The sequence below is a fragment of the Gopherus evgoodei genome, chromosome 13 (assembly GCF_007399415.2).
Source record: "Gopherus evgoodei ecotype Sinaloan lineage chromosome 13, rGopEvg1_v1.p, whole genome shotgun sequence".
Lineage (NCBI taxonomy): Eukaryota > Metazoa > Chordata > Testudines > Testudinidae > Gopherus > Gopherus evgoodei.
This window is the reverse complement of record NC_044334.1, coordinates 19,717,171-19,730,110: the sequence shown is the minus strand read 5'-3', so window position 1 is coordinate 19,730,110 and position 12,940 is coordinate 19,717,171. Positions and strand designations below refer to the sequence as shown.

The window sequence follows — 12,940 nt, the reverse complement described above, 5'->3', positions numbered from 1 at the left end:
TTGAGAACCACTGGGCTAGACAGTGTGGCACACTGATTATCTGACAGTGCCCTGTGATCCTCCCCCTAAAGCTTTACCAAGACAAAGTCATTGTGTATCATCCAGTTTGGGGTGGGTTTTTTTGCCAGGTTTCCATTAGGTCAAACTGATCAAACTGTTTGGTTGCACTGATCACAAATCACTGAAGTTCAATAGCTGTAACCTCCTTTTGTGGCATGACATTCACGAGAGTGCACTACATCCTTGGAATAGCCCTGCCGGTCTCATGTTGCAGGAATGACCTCAAACGGCTCCTGCACTCCAGCCCCCGTGTGATTAATGATGACATGTTTGCCCCCTTGGGGCCTTTCAGCTCTTGTGCAGAGTCCACCTGTAACTGAGCATCCCATTCAGGAAACTTTGAAAGTGCCTTTCATCTCCTCCATAAATCACTTAGTTGCTGTGGGTCTCTGCCTCTCTCCTGTGTGATGCCTTTGGGTACTTTTCAGAGGCCACTGCCTGGCTAGAAGGGGCAGAGGTGCTTGTGTCATTTCTGACCCCTCTGCTAATCTAATAACAATGTTAAGAAGCATTTCATTAAAGCCAGCTTCACTGGTGCTACACTACTGCTGTTACATTTCGGGGGTGGGTGGGTAAGGTGGTCCTAGATAAATTTACTCAGCTCTTACGATCTAGGACTAGACAATCAGTGCATCATGGCTAAAAACTAGTATCTAGGTGCAGAAGTTTACTCTCCATCTCTCATTCAAAGAATCGAGAGGGTGCAAATCCTGTGTAACGGCAACACACAACCAGATTGCTGCCTTGGTGGCTGCAGGGGACAGCTTCATTCTAGGTAAACAAATAACATCATCAGAGAATGTTCCAGTCAGAGAAATCTAGAAGACTGAAATCCAAAAGTAGGAAATATTAATAAAATTCAGCTGGAATTACTTGATTCATATACATTCTCCTGGCTAGGCAGCGGGAGAGCTGTCATCACTAATTCTGACAGTACACAGTTCTTATTAATTGCTACCCCCATCACCCCAACCTCACCCAGCCTGCTTTGTCTTAGCCGCTTATTATTTCTTACCTTCGAGAACGTAAGTTCTTCGGGGGCAAAAGCTGTAATTTACTGTGTTTGTGCAGTGCCTAGCCCAATGGGGCTCAACCTGTTGCCTTTATGCTCTACCACAGTATGAATAATATTCGTTACTAATACACCTTTTAGGGTGGTTATCTTGGCAGAGAGACCTCCCTTGCAAAACTTCAAGAGATGACACTGTAAAAATATAGCTGCTGGCATTTGAAAAAGGATATAAATGCCACACAAAGACCATTTTAGATCTCAGTAAGTGATAAGTGGACCCTCGAGTATTGTCCTGTAGTGAGGAGGTGAAAAGCAGGAATTGCATCCTACTTAATTTTCAAGGCTAAACATGCTTTGAGCTTGTTAACAATTCTGTGAGCTGTTCATATCTACGTATTGGTTGATGTTTCTTTTTTTTAAGCTTATCCATCTTTCCGTTCTTTGCAATAGGAATTGAGAGTGAAATTCTCCCTGTGCAGAAGGCCAGAACGATGCCTAGGCACCAGTTGAGCCCTTAAAACAGGGACTTAAGTACATAGGCGTGGGGTTGGCCCTTTGTAGATGGGGAATCAGAAGTTGTACATGCTTCAGCTTGCTAGTTTTCTTCATTCCTCTGTAAAAGCTCCAGATATTGAACAGATGGGTGCCTGGTTTTAAATCCTGCTCTGAGGATTATAGGAGTCTTCTTGTCTGTACTTTGTAGCCTCCTGCTTCAGAGAGCCACACAACTCAATCCCTTCTCTTTGCACATTCTAGTGACTTTACCCTTGCCATTGCTGATTTGTTCCCTGCCTGGTGAGAACCCTGGTGCCTTGGGAAACAAGGGTGTGAGACACACTATTAGGCCTTTCCTAGTCTCTTTTTTGGAAACAACTTTTTACATGTGAAGGTCCAGAATCCAGACTTACTGCTGAATGTTACACTCCTGCCCCCATCCCAGGCTAGGATCACATTGGGCGGTGGGGGGGGGGAGGCATAGGGAACGTCCAATGATTCACTCATTAAAAACAGCCCTAGACCATAACTCCAGTTGTAGCGGGGCTGAGCTGGAAGGGCAGGGGAGAGTTCCTTGACAAGTCAGCCAGGGGAGCCATTGCAGATTTTGGCAGGGGTGGGGGGCAATTTTAACAGTGATTCCAGGGGCTACTTAGGCACTTGAAAACTCTAGTATTTTTGGTAGATAATTTAGCAATTTGCTGACAGGAGCGCTTGAGCTAATTCCTATGTAAGAGAAAATTAAATGTTTATTAGACCCAGTCAGCTGTACTACTAACATGTTCTGACATCTTGTGGAAAATCACTTCAGGGACACTGATTAGATTTAAAATGTTGAACGTTGCTAGCTCTGCAGAGAGGGCAACCCCATCAGGACAGCTGGGTTCTAGCTCAGCTCTGAGGGAAGTGGTATGGTATTGGGTTACAGTGGGGGGCAGAAACATTTGGGTTCTATAAAAGATCATCAGAATGGCCATACTGTGTAAGACCAATGGTCCATCTACCCCAGTGTCCTGTCTTCCAACAGTGGCCAATACCAGGTACTTCAGAGGCAATGAACAGAACCGGGCAATCACTGAGTGATTCATCCCATCACCCACGCCCAGCTTCTGGCAAACATTGATGGACCTATCCTCCAAGTACTTTAGTTCTTATTGGAACCCTGTTATAGTTTTGGCCTTCACAACATCTGTTGGCAGAGTTCCACATGTTGACTGTGAAGCAATACTTTCATTTGTTTGTTTGAAATCTGCTATTAATTTCATTGGTTGAGCCCTAGTTCTTGTGTTATGTGAAGGAGTAAATAACACTTCCTTATTCAATTTTTCACACCATTCATGATTTTATAGACCTCTAGCATATCCCCCCTTAGTCATCTCTTTTCCAACCTTAAAAGTGCCAGTCTTTGTTTAATTTTTCCTCACATGGAAGCTGTTCCATACCCCTCATCATTTATGTTGCCCTTCCCTGTACCTTTTCCAATTCCAATATATATTTTTGAGACGGGGTGACCACATCTGCACGCAGTATTCAATATGTGGGTATACCATGGTGTTATATAGCAACAATATATTTTGTCTTATTATGTAACCTATTTGTAACGGTTCCTAACAGTCTATTCGTTTTTTTGACTGCTGCTGCACATTGAGCTGGTGTATCCAGAGAACTATATCCACAGTGACGCCAAGTTTTCGTTCTTGCTGGCTAACAGCTGATTTAGACCCTGCCATGTTGTCTGTATCGGTGGGATTATATTTTGCCATGCGTGTTACTTTGCATTTATCAGCAGTGAATTTCCTCTGCCATTGCTCAGTCACCCAGTTCTGTGCGGTCCCTGTTGTAGCTCTTCGCACTCTGCTTTGGACTTAAGCAGCCTGAGTAATTTTGTATCATCTGCAAATGTTGCCCCTCCCTGTTTGCGCCTGGTCCCAGCTCATGTATGACTGGGCTGGACAGCGCCGGTCCCAGGACAGACCCACCCTATGAAACTCCAGGGGGCTCTGTCGTGTCCCCCCAACTGCTCCAGGGGGCCCGGGCCACCCCCTACAAGCGTGGGCTCTTCCTATTGGTCTAGGTGGTCCGACGCTGTGGCCCTTTGGGGCGCTGATTGGCCGCCTGTTACAGACACGTGTCCCTCTCTTCTCCCGCCACAACAACATTCCCCCTTCCAGAAGAAGGGACTGACTCGTGCCCTCCCATTGGCTCCGGGCCGTCTCACTCTCTGCTCTGTCCCACCCCCACAGAGCTGCGCTTCCCAGTGATTGGTTTGTCGCCGCTACCCGCTCTAGTCCCCTAGAGTCAGAGCGGGTTTCTTCCGGGTTGGGGAGGAGGGTGGCAGGCGCCGGTTGGCTGGTTAGCGCTGTCTGTCACTTCTCCCTGGCGCAGCGATTGGCGACGGGGGCTGGGGGTGGGGCTGAGCGTGCCTCTGTCACTCCGGCCGTACGGCTGGGTTAAAGGGGCCGTAGCGCCGTTTTCTGCCGCCGCCGCTGCCCCGGACCCGGCTCCCCCGGGCGGCGCCATGGCCTACCAGGGCTTCACGCAGGAGTACCTGGGGATCCCGGCCGTGACGCGGGCCTACACCACCGCCTGCGTCCTCACCACCGCCGCCGTGGTAAGGGGGCGGGGCCGGGCCGGGGCTGCGGGAGCGCAGTGGCCGCTCTCCGACCCCCTTGGGCACCGGAACGTGCTGCGGGTCCCGGGCGGCCCGGGGGGGGGGGTCTCCGCTGGGCGGCCCTGCCCAGCTGCCCCCCCGCCCGCCCTACCCACGTGCGCGCCGCAGTGTGGACACGGGCTCTGACACGTTTCAGTTCCCACCGCCCAGGACACGGGCTTGCTGTGGGGGCGCCCTGGGACGGGCAATGGGGTGAACGCTCGCGCCGCTAGGTCGGGGTCTTGCCAAGCGCTCGGAGGTCGAAGCCCAACGCGAGGCTTTAACAGCTCGGTGGCTGCTCACGCCTCGCGTCTGCCCAGCCTGCCCCGTTAACGAGCCCTTGGAGTCTCCTTTCTAGGGACGGTTCCCGTGTCTTCTCTGCCGTGCTCACCTGGTGCAGTGGGAAGCACTGCGGGGATCTGGGCTGAGGCTGGTCCTTGGGCTGTTTCCTGTACATTGTGCGCCTCTCCTCAGTGCTAGGGAGGGGGAGAGACTGTGCCGGGGCTACTTACCTGCTGGACACTTGGTTCGTGGGTTTGCCTGCTCCTTGTTTCCTTTCCGTGGCGGGATAGTTCAAAAAACAACAAGATTTTCACCTATTTCTTTCTTTCTTTTTTTTTTTTTTTAGAGCTTATTCCCTAGTTTGAGGCTAAATTCTGCTAATAGTGGGAGTGGTGGGCTTGCATTCTGGCTCTTAGCACTCGCATAATTTGCTCTGATTTTCTCTAAAGCGCACACACACTCCTCCTTTCCCACCATCAGCTGGCAGTGAAAGACGTTTGACCCTCCAACAGGGTGCAATATCTGTAATGCTCTCTGAGGCCAGGCTCTGCTAGAAGTAGATGCTTCAGTAGTGAGGTGTGCAGCTCACCATGTCTTCCCTGAACCAGCCTTGCAAATGACCATCTCTTACCTTGCTGGGTAGGGGTTGGAATGTGCCACATTGTCAGAGGTTGCATTTAATGTCCTCTGTGGAGTGGCAGGTAGGATGTGTTTGTGAAGGCTGATGTTTTAGCCCCCTTACACACTGCAGATTAGACAAATACCCGTCAGGGCTGGCCTAGATACTTAGTCCTGCCATGAGTGCAGAGAACTGGACTAGATGACCTCACAAGCTCCCTTCCAGTCCTACGATTCTATACAGGGACATATAGTGTTCACCCAAAATCAGAAGACCAAATGCTGCTTGCTTGAATAAAGAGCATCAGAGGGTGATAACAAGGGACTCAGAAAGCAGTAGGTACAAGTCTAGCAGCATGCACAGCGAACAAAAGAGAGTGACTGCTCCATTTATGCAGCAAGTGGCCCATTCCCCACTGAAAACACTTCATGCTTTTCCACTCCTCCAGTGACCTGGTTCTTTCTGTCTCCAGCAAACTCTGCCTTTGTCTCCAAATTGCTTGCACAAAGATCCTCCCATTGAAACAGATTCTGACCATTCCACCTGCATTTGTCTGCTGGTTCTTTCCCTTGTTCCTCTGTTGCTTTGTGTCTGTCCTGGCCCCGTTCCTCTTTCCCTGAAGCTTCCTACTTCCAACCTTGCCTGATGTTATATGCCCACTTCCTTCCCGTCTACCCTCCCAAAAATAAAGAACTACCTTGGTTTGTCAACCATCATTATTACATAACAACCCTGAGTAGCTGGGTGATCTACCCACTGTGTCCTTTGTCCTCCTCATCCCTCACTGCATCACTTGATGCTCTCACTCATGGCATCGTGTGTAAAATTAAGTGGCAGGTTTCTCAGTGCAAAGTCTGGCATACCCGTGGTCCTGTATAAACAACACTAAGTTCTCCTGTCTCACTCCAGCATTAAATGGTGGCTCTCTTGGTTTCTTGCAGCAATTAGAATTCATCACCCCTTTCCAGCTGTATTTCAACCCAGATCTGATTTTCAGAAAGTTCCAGGTGAGATTCGTTTCTTATAAGGGGTTAATTTTCCATTGAGTCCTTCACCCTTTTCCTAGCCTGATAATCCAGAGATTCCATGAGCTGGAGGTGGAGCCAGCAGGCCAGCCGAACTTCCCTATTTCCTTATCACAAGGAGCCCTACTAGGCCTGGAGGAGCTTCTTTATTCCAGATACTCTCTTGTGCCATGTCTGGTGGTGAAAGTGGCTGCTGGGCCTTGTGGGACTTTTTCCCACTAGCAGATGCTGTGGAGGCGTGGCTATAGTCAGTGTTTTCCCCACACCACAGTGGGTCCCTTTCCTGTTTTACTCACATCCTACTAAGACTGTCACTCCAGTCCACTTTCAAGAAGAATGGTGGGTGAAATTTATGACCATCTAGTCTCTTGGGGCTGGATGGGGGAAGCTCTCCTTAGGAAGGAGTCTTGCCTTGGGTGATGGGATTGTAAGTTGTCCCTTCCCTTGGGGAAGGTGTGGAAATATCACTCACCAAGGAGGAAAGACTGTCTGGTTCTGAGAGGGTAGATGGAATCCACAGGAGGTGGGAAATAGTGGGGGTGATTACCTAGCAGGGTAAATGGCAGTATGGAGGTACACAGGTGTGGGGGGCCTTCCAAATTGGGGAAGAGATATGGCTATCCATCTCGTTCTTCTCCTGTCTCTTCTCTTGCAGATTTGGAGGCTGATCACCAACTTCCTCTTTTTTGGGCCCTTGGGATTCAGTTTCTTTTTCAACATGATATTTTTGTATCCTTTGGTCTCAGCAGCACTTTCTGCTCCCTTTTCATTTTAAATACGACTCTCCACTCGTCCACCTTCCTGATCTAGTTGGCTTGTCTCATCAGCAGGGCTGGGCTGTAGAGTTCCCCCTTCCTCAAGTTTCTGCCACTCTGAACGGAACAGTCAGTTCCCAGACAAGGTCATTCCAGAGCCTGCTGGTGTCTTGAGATGGGAGAGGGCCAAGCTCACTGCTGAAGAGATTCAGCTAGCCCATCACTCATTCACTCTGCCACCCAAAGTACCTGTCTGGTTGGAGCAGCCCCCCTTGAGGAATGCCCAGTGTGCTGTCAGTGAGACAGGCAATGTTAGCTACCACCAGAGACTACAGAGCTATACCAGCTCCTGTAACTGTGCTGTCCATTGCCAGTGCAGTGTGGTTTCTGCAGCCATGCTGGACAGAGGTGACTTGCTATTTCCCTGAGTCTGGTAACACAAGACAAAAGATGAATCTCCCTGCTCTGGCTCAGGGACTTGTGCAGCTGGCTGGCAGCTTCCTCTAATGAAACCTCTTGTGGGAGCTTTTCGGCAAACCCCTGTGGCTCAACCAGTGATGCAGGGCGGCCAGCTGTTAAGTTTCCTATACTGCAAACCCTCTCGTTTCCCGCTTTCAGGTACAGATATTGCCGAATGCTAGAGGAAGGCTCCTTTCGGGGAAGGACTGCAGATTTTGTCTTCATGTTTCTCTTCGGGGGATTTCTCATGACAGTATCCTTTGGTTGAGTTGGTCAAGACCCTCTGGGCTGCTGTCCTATGATACTCTGTGATTAGGCTGCTAGTCCACTGACTCTTTGTACCAAGGACCTTCTTAAGCTCTTCTGTATGCCTCTCTATGTTCTGGTTGGCTTTACCATAAAATAGAACAGGTGGCTGCCTAGAGTGGCCAAACTTGGACTGTGGGATGAGAGGCGCATGTTTCCTAAGGCAGACAAACCCTGAGCCATCTGGCTGACAGGTGCAGTTTCTGCTCCTGGGATGGCTCTTCTTACATAGAGCAGCCTCTGTCCATGCAGGCTCTCAAATAGTAGGCTGGCAACTCCCCAGGCCAATTCCTTTTGTTGTACACTCTGTTCATACTCACCAGGCCCTGAAAGGACTCATCTAAGACTTATTCTCCAGCTACAAAAAGTTGACTTTTGTGTCCTCCACTGACCACAGGCGCTCTATGTCTGGAGGAGTCGCATATAACTGGGCAGAGGAGTGGGATGTTGTGTAATCATGGATGCAGGAAGCTGTCCGATCTGGAGGCTTAGCCAGAAATGAAGCCATATCTCTTTTCCCAGATTAAGTGAAAACCTTAAGTAACCCTACTGAGCTATGAAGTTCCTATTCCCATATCTCCACACTGATCCATGCTGTCATCTCGGGGGAGGGAGCGGGAATAGGGGTGGCTACTCCACAATAACAGCTCACACTGGAATGTGGTTAATTTAGAGAAAACAGCAGCAATTAAAACATTTAGCTCCAAGCTCCCGGAGTGCGTGGGACTGGCAAAGGAGCTGCACGCATGCAGCTTGGCCCTGAATCTTTAGCAGACTGTGTACCATAAGGCTTTGCACTGTGGTGTTATAGCTCATGGGCATGACCAGGGCTACTTCTGATTTTTTTGTACCTAGTGTGAACATTGTTTCATGCTTTGGAACCATTTTAAAGTAAGAGAAACATGTCTGGGAAGGACGACAAACTCCCTCTGCAGACAAGCCCGCTGCCATCTGTTGCAAGGTGCACTCAGAGAAGGGTGTTAAATGTGCGTCCAGATGGAAACGAGCAGTATCAAAAGATGCACTTTCCCTAAAGCTGTGTATTTTCATATGCAAATGCTGAGCAGACTCTGACATCCTGGTGCGGTGTCTATAAGGGCTTAGCTAGGCAAATGCTAGTGCCTCTGTGGTGTCCATACTCTTGACCTGCCAAGACTGTGTCAGAGCCCCTGAGCACAGCAGGGAAAATGATTGGGAAGCAGGGAGAGCTCTAATTGAGAAGAGATTATGGTTTATCTTTGACAGAACTCTCTTGCCGAGGACAAGTGTGATCGGCTTGGATGCCGATAAATATCAGGTCCACCTCTTGTGCTCAAAACATGAAACTTAACTTGACGAAGTGGCCTGGCTGGCTCCTAACTGTTGTAAGGGGATACAGACTCTTTCTCTAAGGCAGCCATTCAGACCTAGCCCAGGGTAGTAGTTATAATCCTCTGGTGGTGGTTCACAGCCCTGTTTTTCGAGTTTCCTCTCAGTCCAGATCCCACTGGACCAGTGTCCATGTAATGAAAACCACCGTGTCGCACTAACTGGTATCCTCAGCAAAGAGCAAGGAAGGCCTTGGCCTGGATACTGACCTCCTACCACTCTCAGCCTAAGAAGGCAGCTTGGTCTTGTGGGTAGGGCATGGTACAGGGAGTTGGAGATGGCTTCTATTTTGGGATCTAGCACTGACTCACTGGGACAGTAGGCAAGCTGACCTCTCTCTGCTAGCTTCCCCATTTGGGGGGAAAGCAGGATAATTCTACTTACCCGCCTTGGAAAGTGCTTGGAGCTCTTTTGCTGAAGTACTGATTCATGGTGATATTAGAACCACTCCCTTCAGAGCAATGGTGAGGGGCTAACGAACAGCCCTGCTGCTGCCTCTAAGGATTTCAGAGGGCTTGGGGCTCCCTGCTGTTAGTCAAGCTGCTCCCACTAGCACTAGGTTCATGCTCTGTAGATTTACAGGAGAGAATTAACAAAAATAGGGTCCTCCTGTGAGATGAGCAGGCTGGACACTTGCCGTAGCAGCAATAAACATCAGTTTGGACATTGCTCCTGAAGAGCCAGGTGGTTTTCCAAGGGAATAACAGCTGTTTGTGCTATGCCTACCCCAGAGTGGGAAGTGTTCTTCCTCAGCAGAACGGCGAGCTGACTAATTTCCGTTGCAGGCACTGTTATGGAGGGTTGGGTGCAAGGAGGGGTGAGTATGGGGGGGCTGTCCCCATGCACAGGAGAGGGATGAACTTCTGCAGGACAATAGCTGGTGACTTGTCCACTCATTTTGCTGTCCATGTTAGCTGCATCCAGACAGGCCCTGCTCACAGATTCTTACGAGGCCTAGGTCCAAAGGGACTGCTCCTGTCCAGTTTCTCATCTTGCACAGAGGTTTTTGGCTATAGTAACACCCCTGGAAGCTTAACATCTAGTGAAGCCTCAATTATTGCACCAGGCAGTTTCATGTCTCTTCCAGGCTATGGAACACTTCTCTGGGTTTGTTAAAGAAAAATGATATCCAGTGTAGGGGATATTGTCCTCTGCTTACAGGGGAGGCCAGTGTCCTGGGAAAGTGAAGGGGGGTGGTGCTGCAGAAGTGAGGGTGCACAACCCCTGCTTACCACAAACCCACACCAGGCCAGCACAGAGTAACTGAGGTGTAAATGACGCTGATCCAATGCATGTTTTGCTACTCGGCAAAGATGAGGTGGGCCTGGGCAGAGGGACTGGTGTGTACTATCACTTATTTTAACTCCAGTACACAGAAATCCTAGGCAGCTGCCTATGTATCTAACTAATCTGTCAGAACTTCAGGCATTTGTCAGGGGCTTATGAGATTGTCCCATCTTCTGTCCTGCTGCCCTGGTCTGTAGCCTAAGCAGAACATGCTGTTCTCCTTGACTCTGTAGCTCTCAGCTCTTCGGCCTCTTTGCCAGCCTCTTCTTCCTGGGCCAGGCTTTCACCATCATGCTGGTGTACGTGTGGAGCCGCAGGAACCCTTACATCCGCATGAACTTCTTTGGGCTTCTTAACTTCCAGGCCCCCTTCCTGCCCTGGGTTCTGATGGGATTCTCTCTGTTGCTGGGCAATTCCATCATCATTGATTTGTTGGGTAAGAGGACACTGGGAACCCTGAGGAAGGGTGGCTCTCCCAGCTGAGACCCCAGTGGTCTGAGTTCACCGGTGTTGGGGGCATGCCCTTTCTCAGAGGAGTACAGCTGGCTGAGTCTGATTGATATACACGCAAGTTCAGTCTTGCTGTTGAACTAAGTGCACTTTGAATAGTGTTTGGGATGGTGCCGCCTATGAATCCACAGTAGAGCTGCCCCGGCTGGCTCATCAGTAATGGGGATGGGGAGAAAATGAGCTCATGCCCCATTCCTTCTGCCCTCCCAGTTCATACCCAAGAGTTCTCTGCAGCCATGCTTTACTTTGGAGCATAAAGCATGAGTACATTCAAAAGCCAGGCCCTTGCTAAAGGTGACCCCCACCCCCACCACAGACAGTGATGACTCATGCAGAGGCAATGCAGCTGTCTCCTGGGACAGGTGCTTACAGGTAGCTTTTCTCCTGTCTCAGAACTTCAGCGAGCAGCTAGCTAGCTGTGTCCCCCAGAAAAGGCATGTCTGAAGGTAACACTTCTGCCTTCCCCTTCTCTACAGGAATTGCAGTGGGTCACATTTATTACTTCCTTGAAGATGTTTTTCCCAACCAGCCTGGAGGGAAGAAGTTGCTGCTCACTCCAGGTTTCCTGTAAGTGAAATTTGAATCGTTTTTCCTGGGTCTTGTGTATCATCACCACTTCCAAAAGTTTTCTTCATAACAAAATAGCTAACCTGTCTCAGTGCTGGGTAACACCCTCAGCCTCACTCGCGCCAGTCATGCCTCGGAGCAAGCTAATAACCAGGCTGTGCAAACGCTGACAGCTGTCCACGTTGGACCCTGTCTGTTGTGGAAAGCACCACATGCCTCAAACTGCTGCCCTATCAGTACATGCTCTGCTCCTGCTCCAGCGCTTTAACTCAGGCCCCCTTGTTGCTGGGAGTCAGGTTTCCTATGGAAGGAAGTGGCCCTTATTGGACACTTGAGCAATAAGGTATTGCGGCACGAGGGCAGCTCGAGGCTTTAGAACTTACGTACAGTGCACAGGTAACTGAATTAAGGCGTGGGGGAGGGCAGCCAGCAATGCATTTGCTGTTTCCCTAACTCCGCTGAGAACTAGGCACTATGGAACCCCCCTATGCAGTACAAGGGATGGTCCCTGAGAGTGGGTTGGGTTCCTAGGAGGGATGGGGTGGCTTTCATCCCTCTCCCACCTTATTCTTAATGTTCACTTCTTTTGGGGGTGGGCCTGTTCCCTGCCAGGAAGCTGGTATTTGACACTCCTGAAGAGGATCCCAACTATAACCCCCTTCCCGAGGATCAGCCAGCTGCTGACCAAGACCAGAACCAGCAGCCGCCGCCTCAGTAGCGGGGGAGAACCTGCTCTCCCTCATGTGACCGAACTCTTCTCTTGCCTGCTGGACTGATCCTGTGCCATGGACAGATGCTGTCTGAAGAACGGCTCTGGTCACTAGACTCGTCTGTATTAACATCTCACTGTTCCCTGAGGATAACCTGTTTCCCGAGTTGTTCTCTGGAGTGTCATTTACAAACTGAATGGAGTTATGTAGATGTGTGTGTACAGAAGTGGGGTAAGGAGGGGGTGGAGGCTAGCCCTTGGCTACACTAAATCTCACAGCACCCTGGGCCTCAAACGTTCTTCCTAGTCTAGTTCTGTTATAGCCATGCTGTGTGCCAAGTCACCTGTCTCCTCGGTACGCCCATTGGGCCTCCTTCCTTCCCATGAGGCTGCGGGTGGTGCTTTGTGCCATGGAAGTGCTGGATGCTCTAGCTATTACTCAGTTGTAGTAATGTTTATGCCCTGCCCCCAGGACTGGAGAATGGCTCATTGCCTTGGTTGTGCTCTTGCCCCTTCCATTCTCCCAGCTTCTTTACATTAAAGTTTATATTTTTCAAAGGAGTAGCTGTGCCTGGTAGGACAAGAAGCACCCAGGGCTGTGCTGCAGAATGGTTATTACTTAGGTCCTGACACTCTGCAAGGGCTTCGTTTCTAGGTGCAAGTTATTTCAAATTCAGCTCAGACAAAGGGAAGACAGACTAGTGCACTTGCCCAGTGAGGGAAGAGCCCCCCCACAAGGACAGATGGGAGCTTGATGGCTGCATAGAAAAGAAACAAGCAGTGCAGGTGCCAGATAAGCTGAGGGAGACACAGGATATTTAAAGACAGCAGCAAGG

At 49.9% G+C, this 12,940-nt stretch overlaps 1 protein-coding gene across 1 annotated transcript; it reads left to right on the top strand.

Moving 5' to 3' along the window:
* Positions 1 to 3,985: 3,985 nt before the first annotated feature.
* DERL3 (derlin 3) lies at positions 3,986 to 12,665 on the top strand. Its single transcript, XM_030582530.1, has 7 exons — positions 3,986 to 4,178; positions 6,060 to 6,125; positions 6,799 to 6,872; positions 7,517 to 7,610; positions 10,559 to 10,754; positions 11,305 to 11,395; positions 12,008 to 12,665. Exons 1-7 carry the CDS (start codon positions 4,086 to 4,088, stop codon positions 12,111 to 12,113), a joined length of 720 nt encoding a protein of 239 aa, XP_030438390.1. The 5' UTR covers positions 3,986 to 4,085; the 3' UTR covers positions 12,114 to 12,665.
* Positions 12,666 to 12,940: the final 275 nt, after the last annotated feature.